This window comes from Plecotus auritus, assembly GCF_963455305.1.
Source record: "Plecotus auritus genome assembly, chromosome: 5".
Taxonomy (NCBI): Eukaryota; Metazoa; Chordata; class Mammalia; order Chiroptera; family Vespertilionidae; genus Plecotus; species Plecotus auritus.
In genome coordinates, this window is record NC_137776.1 from 151,666,556 (window position 1) to 151,687,281 (window position 20,726).

At 39.0% G+C, this 20,726-nt stretch overlaps 1 protein-coding gene across 3 annotated transcripts in view; it reads right to left on the reverse strand.

Moving 5' to 3' along the window:
* Nucleotides 1-20,726, reverse strand: part of QNG1 (Q-nucleotide N-glycosylase 1) — a gene marked incomplete at its 5' end in the record, with an annotated part of 112,945 nt that overhangs the window by 86,918 nt on the left and 5,301 nt on the right. The window contains one exon of one of the 3 annotated variants that reach the window (XM_080668371.1): nucleotides 2,663-2,960. The exons of 1 other annotated variant lie outside the window; for it this stretch is intronic. In XM_080668371.1, the coding sequence (XP_080524497.1) occupies nucleotides 2,663-2,960 (298 nt within the window). Of the gene's footprint in view, nucleotides 1-2,662; nucleotides 2,961-14,846; nucleotides 15,886-20,726 lie in introns of those variants that run through there. One more of the 3 variants, XM_080668372.1, reaches the window with a different exon arrangement.

The window sequence follows — 20,726 nt, forward strand, 5'->3', positions numbered from 1 at the left end:
TTAAAAGTATTTTAGGACAACTTTTTTCCTTAAAGAATTAAAATTATACTCGTTGCCTCTTAAATAAAAAAACAATATAGGTATGCCCGGCCAGTGTGGCTCAGTGGTTGATTCCCAGTGAGGACACATGCCTGGGTTGCGGGCTTGATCCCAGGTGGGGGGCTGTGCAGGAGGCAGCTAATCAATGATCCTCTCCCATTATTGATATTTCCATCTCTCTCTCCCCTTCCTTTCCTCTCTGAAATCAATAAAAATATATTTTTTAAAGAAACAATATAGCCCCTAGCTCAAGCATGTCAAACTTGCGGCCTACGGGTTGCATGCAGCCCACAATGAATATTTTTGCGGCCCAGCCAATATAATGATATGTAAGAAATGTTTTAATAAAAATTTCATAACTCAATTTTTACAATATCCTATTATACATATTAATAATGAACTATAACATTCGCTAATGAACGATTATTATAATCGTGTTGCATTCATTTCCCTTACACGCCTTACGCGCAGGCGCACCATTTCTCTCCACTAATACTAGCAGTGAATATTTTAGCAGCTGGTTGCCACGTCATTAGTCTTGTACTGACTTGTTTGGTGTGCACAACAGGAAATATTTCACTTTCGGAGAACAAGAAAAATAGGTTTACTTGCATTATGCTTATTAATTTATGCATTTCTTCAGTGTCTGTAAAAATTTTTATTAAAATGTTCTATTATTTTATGTTAACGATTACTCATTTATTTTAGCTCTTTGTATTCAACATGTCTCCATCGAAATAAACCTACGTTTCTACGAAAATTGAAGCTTTTGGTTTTTGCAACCCACATAAACTTAAACCTTGTTTATTTGGCCTGTGTTAGCCCTACTTGCTTTGGCTCAGTGGATAGAGGATCGGCCTGTGGACTGAAGAGTCCCAGGTTCAATTCTGGTTATGGGCATATGCTCAGGTTGCGGGCTTGATCCCCAGTGTGGGGTGTGTGGGAGGTAGCCAATCAATGATTCTCTCTCATCATTGATGTGTCTATCTCTCTCTCCCTCTCCCTTTCTCTCTGAAATCAATAAAAATATATTTTTAAAAAATCAATATAGCTATATTTGTCACCAAGATCTGAACATTTTATACTCCTATTAGCAAAAAGCACATACTGAGTCTTTAAGGTGATAAAACATTGGCCAATAAAAAACAAAAACAAAAACAAACTATGATCTTCAAGAAAAACCACAATAGAAAATCTGAAATTTATTTTATTGTGAGACCCTAAAATAATCTAATATCTTAAATCTCCTATTCCTGTATAACACTAATTCTAAAAAATTGGGGAAGGTAGTGGCATTAGGCACTTAAGGCCCCTCCATTTAATCTTTGGAATGAGGGCTTCCTCAAACCACACAGCCACCTCCAAACCTCCCCCCACCCATGCCTGCACTTAAGGAGAGATGTTTCTGAAAGTTACATATTCTACATTTGAGAAGTATGAAAGTAGGAAAAAATATTAAAAGCCATTATACATAGAGATAATACTAATGATCACTTTCAACAATGATCTATATGCACAACATTCAAAAGCTTGCTTTTAGTATAAAAATACCAATACAATCAACAGTCTCAACAGAAGAGTTGGCTTTCAATTCCAGCTCTGTCACCTAACTCAGTAAGCCCTTCAGCGTTCTGTGGCTGGAGCTCCTCACTCATAAATGAAATGATTTTCAAGGTTCTTTCCAGCTCTAAAGGAAATCTTAAGATACTATCTTCTCTAAATTATTACAAGCAAGAGAAATTATATCCTAAAGTATTCAGTATTTAAAATAGAAATCTGTATACATATGTGAGGTGGTGGAAGCATTAACTAGAAGGGAGGAATCCTTTCACAATGTACACACAGATCAAATCATCACAATGTATACTTAAAATATCTTACAATTTGTCAAGTAAACCTCAATAAAGTTGTAAAAAACTTTACAACTGGCTAAAAATCTGGCTAAAAAAATTGGGGGGAAAAAAGACTCTTTAAATTACTTTCCTAGTCCTGGTTACAGGACTCTTAATATTTACAAGTGGAGTATTAAAAGATGCAAAATCTAGAAAAAATGCAAAATCTCATCATGTTAACTCATGTGTCTCTAATTTAAATCCTGTTCAAAATAACAAAGGGTTGCCAGAGGCACATGGTTTGGGGGTGAGGGTAACGTTTATAAGACAAGTAAGTCCTGAGGTGACTACAGTTAATAATACTATTGTATATTTAAAAGTTGCTAAGATTTCTCATCACAAGAAAAAAAATTGAAACTGTGTGCAGTGATTGATATAAACTGAACTGTGGTAATCACTTTGCAATATAAACATATATCAAATCATTATGTTGTATCCCTTGGACTAATATATTATATGTCAATTGATCTCAATAAAATTGGAAAAAATGTCAAAGGTCTAAACACTGAACACTGTCTTAAACTTTTTTCCTCAAATATAACCATAAATTAAATTGTTTAATGAAAATTCAAATTAAAAAACAATGTTTTAAAGATGACATATGAGCACATCTGATTATCCTATTCATTATTTCATTCAATCAATATGCTGAGCACCTACTATGTGTCAGGTACTCTCATGTTTTAGCTTCTTTCAAGTGATTCAAATGTGAAAGATTATGGGAATCTTACCAACATGGCCTCCTCCGATGGTGTATGTCTTCCCAGATCCAGTTTGTCCATAGGCAAAAACAGTTACATTATAGCCTTCAATGAGTGATAACACTAGTGGCTTTATGCACGTATTATAAACTTCGTCTTGAGTGGAACTTTTGCCAAAAACAAAGTCAAAAGTAAAGACTCTATCTCTCCCAATGATAATTTGCTGGGTGTTTGGAATAACTCTCACACAAACTTGATGATTATGAAGAACTTCTTTGCATAGCAGAGGTCTAATTCTTACAGCAACTTTTACTGGTATTTCCTCCATGGCAGCTTAGATTTTGCTAAATAGATTTTCTACTTAACATTCAGTGTCTAGTGTGAGAGCCATCCATTTTACATAAGATCTGGACTCCTGTGTATCAAAATAAAAACAAAATTTAATTACTGACTCTATCCTAATAAATAAATCATCGTCTAAAGCAAAGTCAATTAGAGCAGGTTTTGTTCCAACATAAGCTAGTTATAAAGAATAAATCTGGTCTTGTAAAGGACATCTATAATTTATAGATGAAATGATATGATGTCTGGATTTGCTGTAAATAATCTAGGGGTAGAGGCCATGAGTTGGTAAATGATAAAAGCTAAATGATAAGCACATGGGATTCCATTGTGCCCTTCTTTCTGTAATGATAATATATTTCCCATCTCATTAATCTAAATATTGAAAAATGGGGGAGTTAAAAAATTAAATCAAGGAAATAATTAGGTAATTGTACACTTGTTTAAAAGCAAATCCTTGCGCCCTAGCCGGTTTGGCTCAGTGGATAGAGCGTCGGCCTGTGGACTGAAGGGTCCCAGGTTCGATTCCAGTCAAGGGCATGTACCTTGGTTGCGGGCACATCCCCAGTAGGGGGTATGCAGGAGGCAGCTGATCGATGTTCTAACTCTCTATCCCTCTCCCTTCCTCTCTGTAAAAAATCAATAAAATACATTTAAAAAAAGCAAATCCTTGCACTAGTTTTTATAGCTATATATTTAAAAATAACATCTCCTCATTGCCACAAATATTATAAATAAATCCATGAAATAATTTTAAGGATTTCCATAAATCAATATAAATCCAAGTCATTTTTTATTCAAAAATAATCAAAATTGAAAAACTGCTTTTCTACTCCTAAATTGTTATATTAATTTCTGAAGATCTCTAGTGGAATTAATATATTAAAAATTAAACTGGGCCGGGCTGCTGTGGCTCAGTGGTTGAGCATTGGCCTATGAACCAAGAGGTCATGGTTCGATTCCCAGTCAGGGCACATGCCTGGGTTTTGGGCTCAATCCCCAGTAGGGGGTGTGCAGGAGGCAGCTGATCGATTGATTCTTTCTCATCACGAATGTTTCTATCTCTCTCCCTCTCCCTCCCTTTCTCTGAAATTAATAAAAACATATCTTTTTAAAAAATTAAATTGGTAACTACACTTACAATGAACAACCTGAAAAAAATAAAGAAAACAATTCCAACCCTAGCCCATTTGGCTCAGTGGTTGGAACATCTGCCCAAGAACTGAAGGATTCAGGGTTCGATGCTGGTCAAGGGCATGTACCTCGGTTCAGGCTTGATCCTTAGCCCTGGTTGGGGAGTGCGTAGGGGGCAACTAATCCATGTCTCTCTCACATAGATGTCTCTCTCTCTCTCTCTCCCCCTCCCTTCCATTCTGTCTAAAACTCAATGGAAAAAAATATCCTTGGATAAAGATTAGCAACAGCAAAAAGAAAACAATTCCATTTACAATAGCATTAAAGGAATAAAATACTTAGGAATAAATTTTTTAAAAAGATGTGTAAAACTGATACTTTGAAAACTACAAAATACTGTTGGAAGAAAAAAGATCTAAATAAATGGAAAACCATCTCGTGTTCATGGATTGCAAGACACTGTTGAGATGACAATGCAATATTCCCCAAACCGATCTAAAGATTCAACACAAGTCCTATCAGAATCCCAGATGACTTCTTTGTAGAAGTTGACAAGTTCATCCAAAAATTCAGAATACCAAAAACAATAATGAAAAAGAACAAAATTGGAGGACACACTTCCCCAATTTTATAATCAAGCAATAGTAATCAAGACGGTGTGGTATGGGCATAGCCAGACTTAAAGATCAATGGAAAAGAATTGAGAATCCAGAAATAAACCATCATATTTATAGGCAACTAATTTTCAACAAGCAGGCCAAGACAATTCAGTGGGGAAAAACAGTCTTTTCAACAAATGGTCATGTACAACTGGATATCCACCCTCCAGTTGGACTCCTACCTCACATACACCAAAGTTAATTCAAAATGATAGACCTAAATGTAAGATCAAAACTATAAAATTCGTAAAAGAAAACATGAGGGTAACTCTTGCTAACCTTACATTTGGCAATGGTTGTTCAGATACAACACCAAAAGCAAGAGGAATAAGCAATAAAATGAAGAAAAAAAGATAAAATGCACTTAATCAAATGCAAAAGTTTTAAGCCTCAAAAGACACTATCAGCCCTAGCTGGTTTGGCTCAGTGGATAAGAGTATTGGCCTGTGGACTGAAAGGTCTCGGGTTAGATTCTGGTCAAGGGAACATGTGCCAGTTGCAGGCCCAATCCCCAATGGGGGGCGTGCAGGAGGCAACTAATCAATGATTCTCTCATCATAAATGTTTCTAACTCTCTCTCCCTCTCCCTACCTCTCTGAAATCAATAAAAATATATTTTTTAAAAAACACAAAACTTGTAGGTCTTGGTAGGATAAAGTTTAAAAATGTAACAAGCAATCTATGATAAAGGTTAGTGTAGATGATGAAAAGTAATCAGTTTGGGAGAAGGCAAGTCTTAAACAATATCATTAAGTAATCTAGTAGACTAATGAACAAAAGTAACATATGCTTGCTATGGAAATGTTAATTAAGACATATTTAATATTCACTAGCCTTTAAAAACTCTGCAGCAATATTGTGCATTTATAACTTTGTGAGTGGATAGTCTGAAAAGGATCACAATAACAAAAAACATTTACATCACTCTACTAAGAGCCCACTGAGAGTAAAAAAATATCAGCTCCCTTGGACCATAAAATCCCAAAATAGTTAGCAAACTATCTTTAATGGCCAAAAAGATGCATCTAACCTTGTCAATTTTATTCATTCTACTAAAATTCATCATTGAACAAATAAATACTCCTATGTATTTATTCAGGGATCCTAAAGGACCCTACAATCATCTGCTGCTGGAAACTTTTCCAAAGAAATTGCAGAGATGTTGTGTTGAGTTGGTTCTTCCAAATGTCTTTAAACACCTACATTAGAAGTTTCATCATACAGATTAGCTGTGTTTTTTATACCATCACATTAAAACAAGTCATGGTCTGTGTTAAGCCAAGATAACTACTTCCAACGAAATTGCTAATAAAAAGTACTAAGTATAATTGGGATATTTTCATTTTCTTGGGTTCACATCCCCCCCGCAATGAACATGTATTTTTAATGAATATATTTCTTTCATAAGACAGCCATTAAAGCAAATTAACTAAGTGGTGATATGTTTTCAAATGATGCAAGACAAACACATACACACAAACAAAAACTGGTTTTAGGCTGATGCAAGAGGTATGTGTTTCTCAATCTGATAAAGGGAGTGGGTTTAGACAAAGTGAAAACCAAGAAGTGTTTCTTTCTCAAAGTAAATGTGCATAAGGACTCAAAGGGCAGATGAGCACAGAAAAGCAGTCTTGAATCCCTGAGGAATCAACAGGAACATCGCTGTCCATGGTTACCAGCTCTAATCAGTGTGCTCAAATGTCAGCATCTTGCTGGCTAGTGCAGTCTTATTGTTTTATTTCTGGTACTAGCATCCTTGTTTCACATGGAATGCTGATTTAAATCAATGGTGAGGAAGTTCTGCTTTTTTAGAAAGTTCTGAATTCTTTCTTTCAAACAGTTTTTGTTTTGTTACTTTTGTCATTAGTTTTTTCCTTTTCTGCATTTCTCTTTTTAAGAAACTTGACCCATAGGAGATACCAATGAGATTTTCAAGCCTTCCGCTGCCTTCCAAAAACCTGTATAATACTTAAACTTTGCATATTTCCACAATTTCTTCTGATTTAACTTTAGACAGTAACACTTAATTTTCTCAAAGTGGTTAGAGATGTAAATACTTCTCCATTCTTTCATTTCTTTACAATGACAATATATATTATCAACCATACTGTCTTTTGGAATTTCACTTTTTTTCATTCCCACTGAGTAGTAGGAGAAAGGACTAAGAAATGTGCAAACCTGTAGAGAATTTTTATAAATGTGTATTTGAACAAGATAGGCAGCATGATCTCAAATGCTCCCCCACTTGTTTTTTTTTTTATAATAGGAATTTAGCTACAAAGGCTAGGACCTATAAACATATGGCTTGCAAAAAATTAACATATACGGCCCTGACCGCTTTGGCTCAGTGGATAGAGCATCGGCCTGCAGACTGAAGGGTCCCAGGTTGGGTTCAGGTCAAGGGCATGTACCTTGGTTGCGGGCACATCCCTAGTAGGGGGTGTGCAGGAGGCGGCTGATCGATGTTTCTAACTCTCTATCCCTCTCCCCTCCTCTCTGTAAAAAATCAATAAAATATATATTTTAAAAAAAGAAAAAATTAATATATACGAAGAATTTGTTTAAAAACCCACGGCACTTACACTTCTTCAGCTTCTGATCAATTACAGTAATCAGAAATATGTGTATTATGTCATCGTTAAGTGTAAAGGAAGGTGAAATCTGACTGGCTGGTAATATATAAGCATACTCAATGGAAGTTTGAAATCTGAGCAAAGACAAGGTAAATATTTGATCACTGATGCCATGTCATTAGTCAGAAATAAGTGTTTCCAAAGTTGGCATCCTGTGCCCTTGGTTTTTCTGAAGTAGTGGTTATCTAAAAATTGTGGCTTGTTAATATTTCCATAAGAAACTTCCCAGCAAAGGGACTGAATCGCATACGGACCTCAGAAAAGGCTTCAAATACATAAAGTACTAGATGGAGAAGATAGGAAGTAAAGAGGGGAAAACATCAACGGTTTAAAAACTTGAGGACGGCGGTGTTATTTGAAAGGTGTTTTAAAGGAAGAATCTGGGCATCCTTTATCAGTTATCAACTACCTCTGAGCACTTCTACAGCACTCAGAACGCGCCCAGTTTCAGCAACCGCGAAGGAAAAAAGGCGCCTGCGACAAAACGAAACCCCCAAAGGGGGTGGGCCTTCCCGTTCCTTCCAGATCCCGCAGTTGGAAGTACAAACACGAGAAATAACCAAGGATCCGACTCAGCCGCTCGGTCCCGCGCTCCCACGCATCCCTACTCCCCCGACCTTCTCAGGGGCGCCCAACTTCCTCCGGCGGGGTCCCAGCACCCCGCGGGCGCCGTCGTCGGCCGAGCCGGCTCCCCAACTGCACCCCCCCCCACCACCACCCAACGAAGCCCATGCGGCGGCCCCCGAGCGCGCCCCTCCCGGCCCGTGCTTCCTCCTCCCAACGGCCGGCCCGGGACGCGGCAGGCGGGAGGAAGCTCCGCACCCGGCCTCGCCAGCCCGGCCGGCCCGCCGCGCACTGACCGGCCAGAGAAAGCCCGTCTCCGGCGGCGAGCGCAGCTCAGAACTCCTCGGTTTCCTTCCACCGCGCCGCCGCCGCCGCCGTCCGCTCCTTTTGTTGTCACGGGTTCTCCCGGCAACCGGCGAAGCCCGACGCCGACGCGCCCCCTCCCGGCCGGGCGTCACGCTGCGCATTGGGCCCCGCCCCTACCCGTCAAGCCCCGCCCCGCCCCACCCCACCCCACCCCACCCAAAGTTGTATGTCATGACAGCAAGTTGATAGGACAAAAGCCTCAATGAATAACAGTAACAATTTAGATTTGAGAATTCCTAGGAAAGCTAACCAAACCATTTGTGACAGAGAATTGTTTGCAGGAACTTAAAGATATGCCAGTCCCAGTCCCATGATGAATAAAACTAAAGCTTGACCATGTGGACCTAAAAAGCCTCTAGGATTAGAAGAAAGCCGAAGTCTGCTTGCATCAATGTTTTACTTCATTGATAAATCAAACAATGCAAATGAAAATGATAAACCATTTTCACCTATTAAATTGTCAACAACTTATTGTATATCGGCAAGTGAGACAGACACTTTTATACATAATCCAACCTCTTGTCATCTCTCCTAAAAAAATAGATATTGATAAAGAACCATGTATAAATATGCCCATTAGGGTATTATTTATAATAGCAAAAACTTGGAAGTTACACATATGTTCAATGAAAGAGATTGATAAATTAACAATAGTACATTTATAAGAGAGAATATTATGTCCTCGTTGAAATTCATGTTTACAAAAATTTGGTACAAGAAAATACTTATAAATTAAGGATGCAAATAGTATATAGTTTTCTCACCTGAAGAACTGGGATAAAAATCATCTCTACTTCATAGGGTTGTTTTGAAGTTTAAAAGGAGAAAATAATTGTAAAGCACACAGAATAGTAAGTACTTAAAAGTTATTAGGTGACTAGAATTATGATAATTTCAACATATACACATATAAAAAACATAAGACAGGGCCCTGGCCAGGTTGGTTAGAGTGTCGTCCCAATACATCAAGTTTGAAGGTTTAACACGCATCAACACTGAATTCAAATTCATTTTTAAAATTTTTTATTGGGGTGACATTCTATATAATAAAAGCCCAGCGATCCTTATGGCAGAACGACCAGAAAGACCAGTCACTATGGCACACACTGACCACCAGGGGGAAGACGCTTAACTCAGGAGCTGCCCCCAGGTGGTCAGTGCACTCCCACAGCAAGAGTGCCACTTAGCCAGAAGCTGGGCTGGCGAGCACAGTGGCAGTGGCAGGAGCCTCTCCCGCCTTTGGGGCAGCGCTAAGAAGCTGCGAGCCAAGCGGTAAGGAGCGAGGAGCAGGAGGGTGGTAAGGAGTGGGCAGGTGGTAAAGAGCGAGCAGGCGGGTGGTTAGGAGTGAGGGGTCCCGGATTGCGAGAGGGATGTCCGACTGCTGGTTTAAGCCTGTTGGCACTTACACTTCTTCAGCTTGGTCTAAACCAGCAGTCGGACATCCCTCAAGGGGTCCCAGATTGTGAGAGGGCGCAGGCTGGGCTGAGGGACCCCGCACCTTGCAAGAATTTCATGCATCGGGACTCTAGTTGGTTAATAAAATTATATAGGTTTCAAATAAAGGTCATTTTAAAAGTTGAATCAACTAGGGTATTGGTTCCAAGGAATAGAAACCAATTCTGAATTACTTAAGAAAAAAAAACTTGTTTTGAAAAGTTTATAATTAGCCCTAGCTGGTTTGGCTCAGTGGATAGAGCATCAGGCTGCAGACTGAAGGGTCCCAGGTTCGATTCCGATCAAGGGCATGTACCTTGGTTGCAGGCTCCTTCCTGGCCCGGGCCCTGGTTGGGGCTCGTGCAGGAGGCAATCAATTGATGTGTTTCTCTCAAATCAATGTTTCTCTCTGTCTTTCTCTCTCTCTTCCACTCTCCCTAAAAATCAATGGAAAAATATCCTTGGGGAGGATTAAAAATAATAATAATAATATATTTTAGTTCCTGTAACTTGAAATGAAATGTGAAAAGTTATGTTTTAGAATCAATGAAATAGAACATACTCCTATATATTCGTTAGTTTATTTAAAGGGGACCCTCCTATTCTGTTGCATCAATTAGTACATTCCTGTACCAATAACATGCTGCTTTAATTACTATAACTTTCTTGTATATTTTGCTATCAAATAGGGCCAAGCCCTTCCATGTTGTTCTAAGTTTTCTTAGCTATTCTTGACATTTGTTTTCCTAAAGAACTTTTGAATCAGTTTGACAATTTTCAGAAGAAAGTTCCATTGAGATTTTTAAAATTGGGATTGCATTTAATTTTTTTTAAATTTATAAGTACATTATTTTTATAAACATAAAAGACAACTTTGAAAAATAAGAACTTCAACAGCTCTTTATGATAAAGTCCAATCTTCTGACATGGCATACAAGGCCTTCCACATTCTATTTTTGCCTAGCTTTCTAGACTTATCCCTGCTATTTCTTGTCTCACATTTTATTCTTCAATATCAGCAGAGACCATATATTATATTTTAATAGTCAGGTAGTTCCTTTTTTAAATATGTTTTTATTGATTTTAGAGAGAGGAAGGAAGAGGAAAAGAGAAACATCAATGCATCAACATCAATGGGCTGCCTCTTGTGCGCCCCCTGTTGGGGATGAACCCTGAAACCTGGGCATGTGCCCATATCTGGAATAGAACCAGTGACCTCTTGGTGCATGGGTTGACATTCAACCACTGAGCCACACCAGCTGGACTATTATTTATTTTTATGTCCCCATTGTTGAACAATCAGTATTTAATATATAGTAAATATTAAGTTCATTGCATAGATTCAATAAATGTTTATAAAAATAAACATTTAAAAACAGAAAACAAAAAATAAATAAAAACAGAAAATAGCCCTAGCTGGATAGAGCATCAGCCTGTGGACTACATGGTCCCGGGATCAAATCTGGTCAAGGGCATGTATCTCGGTTGCAGGCTTGATCCCCAGCCCTGGTTGGGATGTGTGCGGGAGGCAGCCAACTGATGTATCTCTCTCACATTGATGTTTCTCCCTGTCTCTCCCCCTCCCTTCCACTCTCTCTAAAAATCAATGGAAAAATATCTTCAAATGAGGATTAACAAAAATAAATACATACATACTATACATGCATACATACATAAAAAGTATCCTGGGGTGCCCTAACCAGTTTGGCTCAGTGGATAGAGCGTCTGCCTGTGGACTCAAGGGTCCCAAGTTCGATTCTGGTCAAGGGCATGTACCTTGGTTGTGGGCACATCCCCAGTGGGGGGTGTGCAGGAGGCAGCTGATCGATGTTTCTCTCTCATCGATGTTTCTAACTCTCTATCCCTCTTCCTTCTTCTCTGTTAAAAAAATCAATAAAATATATTAAAAAAAATATCCTGGAGTGAGGATTAACAAAACAAAAACTGAAAACAATTAATTTGTTTAAGGCTATGTGGCTGGCAAGTGGCACAGGCAACCTGAGTTCTATGTGTCAGATGACAAAGTCAATACTACCTCCCCAAAGACTGTGCTGAGCTATTTCTACACAATGCCTACCTCTTTCTTCCCTTTCCTTCCTCTCAGTTTATTTGCTCAAATTGAGATCCAAACATGGTCCACATGTCACATTTGTTGGATATGCCCCTTAATTCTCTTTTAAGCAATAACAGTTACCCTCCACCTTTATGAAAATTGTAGTAAAATACACATTACATTAAATTTACCATCTTAACCATTTTTTGAAATTCTTTATTATTTAAAGTATTACATATGTCTCCTTTTTCCCCCATTGACCTCTCCCCATTCCCTCCCACCCGTACCACTATCTTAACCCGTTTTTAATCAAGCAGTTCAGTACTGTTAAGTGCATTCTCATTGTTATGCAACCAACCTTCAGAACTCTTTATCTTGAAAACCTGAAACTCTATACCCTTAAGTTAAACAATTCCCCATTCATTCCTTTCCCAAGTCTCTGATAACCACCATTGTCTCTAGGGATTTGATTACTAGGTACTTCATATAGGGAATGATACAGTATTTGTCCTTTTGTGACTGGCTTATTTCACTTAGCATAATGTCCTAAAGGTTCATCCATGTGGTGACTACATCTTTCTGTTGTCACTGAACTTGTTTCTCTATTCCCTACATTTTCTGTAAATTAGTTGTTAGGTCTAGACTCTTGATTATATTCGGGTTCAATTTCTCTGCCAAGAATAATTCATAAATGGGGTTCTGTACTTCCTAATGCAACACACCAGCAGGCACATAATGTCTGCATATCCCACTTTTAGTGGTGTTAAGATTATTGGTGAGTTCAGGTGCATTCAGCCTAATCCATCCATCAAAAAAGTTCCCCATCAACATTTTACTTAATGGTTTTAACAGCCATTGGTCAATAAATCAGGTCATTTTCCAGATCTATTAATTCATTAGGAATTCAAAAATTGTTATTTTCTAATTCCAATATTCCTTTTTGCATTTATTAGCTGAAATTATTCTATAGAGAAGAGCTTTCCCTCCATCAGATTATCCTGAAATGCAGTTAGTATACAAATAGCAGGATACATACTTGATTTTTTTCTCCTTTTAGTTATTGATTTTGAGAATAATGAATTGATCGACCAATAGAGTTTCTTTTTTTGGAGTTCAACTCATAGATTTTTGCTTTCAAAATACTACTATTTTCATTCCTCAAAGTAAGTATATTTGACCTATTGTTTCTTTTCATTTTAACTCGGGCATCATCAAAGTTATTGAGACTTAATAATTGAATTCCATTCCTGCAACCAACCCTTAGTTTATCCTGAGAATGTCAAAATAGGAATGGTAAAAGAAGGGAGAGTTACTAGGTTTCTCCCCCACAGGAAATTGATTAGTTCTTTCCTTAAATTGAATTAGTTCTTTCATTGAACCAACTCAGAATATAGCCTTTTCTTAGCTCTTCTTCAGCAGTTCCTACCTTGAAATGATCCCCAACTGCTGAAGAATTCTGAACATACAAAGGTATAGAAGACAAGGTTGTTTGGGCTGCCTGCCATCCCTTCTTTTCTATAAGCAAATCTCCTCTGTTTCTTCAAGAACTGCCCCTGCTCCACTTCATAGGCCAGCCAAGTATGTGGCCTTTGCCCCAGGTCACAGCAAAGGCCAGAGTGGCAGGTGAGGAGGTGCATGGGGCACCTGAGACTCAAGCCAGGCTCATAAGCAAAACCTGATTCTTGCTTGAGCTATTGGCAAAAATTTGCATTCTGTTGCCTGGACTCATTAGCTATTAGTTATCTCTTCAAACAGAGCAAAAAGAAATACAAGGTATGGTGTCTGGGCATGGGTAAGGCCAGCTCTTTCCCTGGATTTACCCTTCTTTTATCATTACATTTCCTTTTTCAATAAGCTAATTTCAGTCTAGCTTTTTTCCCACTAAAAACTAAAATATCCTCCCACAGGCACCCTGTTCCTACAACCAGAGTCTATAAAGAGTACTATGTGCAAAAACAAAAACAAAAAAACCTAAAATATCCTTAACCCAAAGTAAGAACTCAAAACAGAAAGGAAACAGAAAAGAATGAATGTAGTGCATGAGAAGAGAAACTTAGATGAACGCCACAATAATATATTTCTTCAAATTTCCAATTGCTTTAGTCAGTGAATTTTATATCTGAAAGGAATCTTGCAAGTGATTTAGTTGCACCATACATTTATTAGGGTTTTTGTGTGTGTGTGTGTGTGTGTGTGTTTTTAATATTTTTTTTCATTGATTTCAGAGAGGAAGGGATAGAAGTATCAACGATGAGAATCATTGATTGGCTGCCTCCTGCATGCCCCTTACTGGGAGGGTGGGGTGGAGGGGAATCGAGCCTGCAACCCAGGCATGTGCCTTTGACCATAATCGAACCTGGGACCCTTTAGTCTGCAGGCCAGCACTCTATTCACTGAGCCAAACTGGCTAGGGCCATTTATTAGTTTTTTATTTTACAGTCAATATCCCTGAGTTAGACCAAAGTTATTTTGCCATATTATTTATCCATACCTGTATTAGTGTTCTCCAGAGGAACAGAACCAATGGAATATGGAGTGATAATGATAGACATAGGTCTATCTATAGACCTATAATATCTATCTATCCATTTAAAGAGAGTCAGAGAAACTTATTTTAAGGAATTAACTCACATGATTATGGGAGCTGGCAAATCCAAAATCTGAAGGGCAGGCCAGCAAACTGGAAATTCAGATAAGAGTAGATGTTACAGTCTTCAGTCTAAACTCTGCAGGTCAGGCCAGCAATTGGGAAACTCAAGCATGATTTCCATATTGGTAGTTATTATGATAAGTTTCCAGCAGATGGCAGTAAAGTGCTTGGGGAAAGAATACCTTTTTGAGTCACAGGGAGCTGGCAGGGTAGATAATAACAAAAATCAAGATTAGAAAGAAGGTGAGGGTGAAAGTGGGAAATAAGTGAGTGGTAGATAATGAAAATTCTGAAATATAAAGTAAATAATCAAATTCATTGAAAACCTTTTAAAATTTTATCTGGTCAATTCTATTTTAATGAAAGAATACATTTCAGGTTTAAGAAAAATTTTTAAAATCTTTATTCAATTTCAATGTAGTTACATACTCTGAGAGAAAAATAAAACTAGACAGACTGATATCCTAAATTGAAATCATTATGTACAAAACCCATTGTCGCCCTGGCTGGTTTGGCTGAGTGGATGGAGCCTCAACCTGAAGACTGAAGGGTCCCAGGTAATTCTGGTCAAGGGCACATGCCTGTTTGCAGGCTCTATCCCCAGTAGGGGGCGTGCGGGAGGCAGCCAATATATGATTCTAAATCACCATTGATGTTTCTCTCTCTCCCTCTCCCTTCCTCTTTGAATCAATAAAAATATATTTAAAAAAACAACACCGTCATTACCAATAAAAAGTTTAAGCTGTCAAGATTTTATAAGAGCAGCAGCAATTATATAGCAAAGACCTTACCCACCCCCGTCTCATATCTCATGATTAAGGTATACAGAAAATTATACCTTGAGAAAAGATACCAGTTAAATAGATGAAATACTGTCACTGAAGATTAATTATAAGACATGATTAATTTTAAGAAATCTGAGATTTAAAGCATTAAAGTTCCTTCACTATTTCTGTCATATGTCCACAAAAAGGAAAAATAGTATCAAACTAAATAAGCAGAAAAAGGATAAATTTGGGAATATAGAGTGATATGTCAGGAGAAAATTTTTAAGTGAGACTGGGTAATCAGTGTTCTTGTTGCTGTAACCCTACCACTTTCTCTTAATATCAAAGTGAAATTGTATAAACAATTATGTGATATAAAAATGCAAGCAGTTTTCTTTGGGTCAGTTTACGCTTTGGGTCAATAATATATGCAACGTGTTCGATGAAATGGAATTCCTTTCATATCGTCCCTGTGATCACGGGCATAGTCCCATAAGTAATAATCCAGAAGAATGGAATTGATCTCTTCACTAGTTTTTTCACCCTTTTTTTCAATAAGCTCCAGAAGACAATCCCGGATCAGCTCAACACACCAAAGTGAGCACCCTCTGATTTCTACTTCTTGCCTGCTCCCATACGAGAGCATTTCTCCTGCAAGGGGAAAAACAGAGCAAGGAGCACCAACAGTCAATGATATGAAATCTACTCAGAACATTACTTATTATAGAACAAAACACAGTTTAAAACTGTAAACCTCTGACTTTATTTATTTTTGGTAATTTAAACTATTTCTAAACTCAGGCATTAATTCAAAATTCCAAGTTAATTCTACAAGGGCAGGGACAATGTCTGGCTTGTTTGTCTCAATATTCCTAGGACCTAGCATGGCATACTTGCACATACTAGTTCCCAATAAATATTTACTAATAGAAATATTATAAGAGTCAGAGGTTTGATTTTCATATGAAATCTCCTGTCAAGTGTTGATAACTAATAAAAATTGCTTAAAACACTCTTCAGGCTAAACACATCTGTAGGCCTCTTACACAGATCTTCACAGTACCTGATAAGCGCAATAATCCAATGAGACTTAGGAAAAATGCCCCAGCCCCACTAGGTTCCACTCTGTCACCTGGGATCTTAAGCAATGTTACTTACGTCCCATCTACCCATCTCTCCCAAGGGCTTAGGCACTGGTCACTGGGGAAGAACAGACACTAGCTGTGTCCCTCCGCTTCCTTATTTTGCTCCAGGTGCCAGCATACAAATCCATCCCTTCCTCTTCATTCTCTTGTTAATCAATTCTCCCAAACTTAACTACAACTTGCCAGAATTCTCAAATCAACCACAACAGTGATCTTGGAGGCAGATACCAGCACCCAAGTCAAGTCATTCGATGAGTCCACTACCACAGCTGACAGCTTGACTGCCACCTTGACCCACAGGCATCCAGTTAAGCAGCACCCAGTCTCCTGACCCACAGAAACCGTGAGATGATAAGTGTCTTGTTTTAAGTCACTAAATTTTAGCATAATTTGTTACCCCCCAATAAATAATGGTAGGTTGTTCTGTGTCCTCCAAAAAGATACCAGTCAAGTCAAACTCCTGGTACTTGTGAATGAGGTCTTACCTATAAATAGACTCTTTGCAGTTGTAATCATATTAAGATGAGGTTATACAGAATTAGGGTGGGTCTTATATGCCATATGCCATGCCTGGTGTCCTTGTAAGAAAAGGAGCAGATACAGCCCTGGCTGGTTTGGCTCAGTGGATAGAGCGTCGGCCTGTGGACTGAGGGGTCCTGGGTTCGATGCCGGTCAGGGGCACGTGCCCAGGTTGCGGGCTCGATCCCCAGTGGGGGTTGTGCAGGAGGCAGCCAATCAGTGATTCTCATCATTGATGTTTCTATCTCTCTCTCTCCCTCTCCCTTTCTGAAATCAATAAAAATATATTTAAAAAAAAAAAAGAAAAAGAAAAGAAAAGGAGCAGATACAAAGAGAGAGAGAGAGGAGACACCCAGGGAAGGCCATACTTGAAGTGATGTAGCTACAAGCCAAAGAATGCAGAGAATTATTGGGAGCCATCAAAAGCTAGAAAGAGGGAGAAACCAAGATGGCGGCATAGGTAAACACCTAAACTGCTGCCTCGCACAACAATTTCAAAACTACAACTAAAAGACAGAATGGACACCATCCAGAACCACAGGAAAGCTGGCTGAGTGAAAATTCTGCAACTAGAAGGAAAGAGAAAAGCTCACAGAGAATTGGAGGTACGGCAAAGGGTCTTTGTGCGCGCAGAGAGGAAGGGCGGCTGAGAGCCTGGCTGACTTTCTCTGGCGGAAGGGGGAAGGAAGCCCCCGACCGCACTGAACCCCAGTTCTGACTGCACTGAACCCCAGTTCCGGGTGAGCCCCTGGGGACCCACGCTCTTACGGGGGGAGTCTGGACTCTCGGGCGGAGACTCGGGAGCTGGGAAAGGCGGAGGACTGAAGGCGCGCGCGTGCCAGTGTGCACAAAGGCTGCGGAGGTTGCCACAGGCTTTCCCTAGTGGAAGGGAGTCAGAGGCTCCTGAATGCACTGAGCCCCAGTTCTGACTGCACTGAACCCCGGTTCCAGGCAAGCCCCTGGGGACCCACGCTCTTGTGGGGGGCGTCTGGACTCTCGGGCGGAGACTCAGGAGCCGGGAAGGCGGAGGTCTGAAGGCGCGCACCTGCGCGCAAGGGCAAGGCTGACGGGAAGCCAAGACTGAGGCTCCACCCCATCCAAGCTGAGCACAGAGGCTATTGCAATTTGGCAAGTCTAATCCTATAAGGCTGTCTCCAGCACCGAACTTCTCCCAGCATAGACACGGCTAATCCTTACAGCCAACTGGCCTGGAGGTCAATTCTTCCCAGTGATACCAACAACAATAAAGACTTAATTACAACAAGGCTGTACACACAGTCCACAAAGGGGTACACCAAGAGTGCCCACCTCAGGTTAACTGGGGAGGCAGACCCACTGGGCCATACAGGAAACCTAGCACACAAATCTACCTTACCAACTCAGGGAAGCAGTGAAAATGCGGCATCAAAGAATCAGATCACAAATGAAAGAAATGGAGGAAAACAAACGACTGGATATAGAATTCAAAACTACAGTTATAAGGCTTTTTAAGAATATCCTAGAAAAGGCTGATAAATATAACGAGACCCTCTAAGATATGAAAAAGGACCAACTAGAAATTAAATATACACTGACTGAAATAAAAAATATTATACAGAGACCCAAAAACAGACAAGAGGAACACAAAAATCAAGTCAAAGAATTGAAATACAAAGAAGCAGAAAACACTCAACCGAAAAAGCAAAAAAGCAAAAAAAAAATCCAAAAAGTTGAAGATAGTGTAAGAAGCCTCTGGGACAACTTCAAGCATACCAACATCAGAATTATGGGGGTGCCAGAAGAAGAGAGAGAGCAAAATACTGAAAACCTATTTGAAGAAATAATGACCGAAAACTTCCCCCACCTGGTGAAAGAAATAGACTTACAAGTCCAGGAAGCACACAGAACCCCAAACAAAAGGAATCCAAAGAGGACCACACCAAGACACATCATAATTAAAATGCCAAGAGCAAAAGACAAAGAGAGAATATTAAAAGCAGCAAGAGAAAAACAGTTAGTTACCTACAAGGGAGCACCCATACGACTGTCAGCTGATTTCTCAACAGAAACTATGCAGACCAGACGGGAGTGGCAAGAAATTTTCAATGTGATGAACAGCAAGAACCTACAACCAAGATTACTCTACCCAGCAAAGCTATCATTCAGAATTGAAGGGCAGATAAAGAGCTTCACAGATAAGAAAAAGCTGAAGGAGTTCATCACCACCAAACCAGTATTATATGAAATGCTGAAAGGTATTCTTAAAGAAGAGGAAGAAGAAAAAAGTAAAGAGAAAAATTATGAACAACAAATACATATCTATCAACAAGTGAATCTAAAAATCAAGTGAATAAAAAATCTGATGAACAGAATAAACTGGTGAATGTAATAGAATCAGGGGCATAGAAAGGGAGTGGACTGATAATTCTCAGGGGGAAAGGGGTATGGGGGGTTCATGAAGAGAATGGACAAAAATCATACACCTATGGATGAGGACAGTGGGGGGGAGGTAAGGGCAGAAGGTGGGGTGGGAAATGGGTGGAGGGGAGCTATGGGGGGAAAAAGGAGAAATAATTGTAATAATCTGAATAAAGATTTATTTAAAAAAAAAACAAAAAAAATACCTGAGGAACAGAATAATCTGGTGAATATAATAGAATCAGGGGCATAGAAAGGGAGTGGACTGATAATTCTCAGGAGGAAAGGGGTATGGGGGGTTCATGAAGAGACAAAAATCATACACCTATGGTTGAGGACAGTGGAGGGGAGGTATGGGCAGAAGGTGGGGTGGGAACTGGGTGGAGGGGAGCTATGGGGGAAAAGGAGAAATAATTGTAATAATCTGAATAAAGATTTATTTAAAAAATAAAAAATAATAAAAAAATAAAATAAAATAAAATAAAAGCTAGAAAGAGGTAAGGAAGGATTCTTTCTGAGAGCCTTCAGAGGGATTCAGACTTAACTTCCACAGCTGTGAGATAATAAATTTCTGTGGTTTTAAGATATCCAGTTTGTGATAATTTTGCATTTCAGCCTTATGAGACTAATACAGTTAACAGATACAGCAACTTACAGGGTGGGATAGGACATGGATTTGGGAAGAGAAAAAAATGAAACCATTTGAGAAGAATGACAAACATATAGAGTCAGGGAAGGCAACGTGGCCAAAATATTAGGCCTAAAACTCAACCCTAGAATCACAGTTGAAGAATCTAAATCTAGCCAAATTGCATTGTCAGTTTTATAATTGGCTATATATATATATATATATATATATATATATATATATATATATATGTCTTTGGTGAAGAGATGGGTTAAAGATAAAATAAATAAAAATCTGGGTAGGCTTTCCAAGGTCTGTCCTGGAGATATCCTGAAGAGAGGAGAGTAAACGAAATATAAGTGTAGCACATCCTCAAGTTTGGAAGAAGTATCGTTAGAGGCCAGTTAAGGAAAGTTCTACCTCATCTAGTCAAGCCACCTGGTTTTAGATTTCACTTAAGATAGTTTTGTTTTGTTTTTCAGTACATATACCTTTACATTTATAGTTTCTGTTTCTCCTCTAGTTTGCTAATAAAGTACTTTTCAAAAAAAAAATCCAACTTTGTTTAAACAAACTAGGGGCAAATATATTTGTCCACCCTGTACCAAACTGGTAAGGATAGCCAAGTCTCCTTTTAGGAGCTGGACAAAATGAAGGCAGTAACAGCTGCAGATGCACATATGGAAAAGAACATCTGGAGATGATGTGGATGACAGGAGAAAGTTCAGACAACTCTGTCCAACTATGTGGGATGGATCCCTTTTAACCAGGGTTTTTCTCACAGTAGCAGAGAAAACTGGATG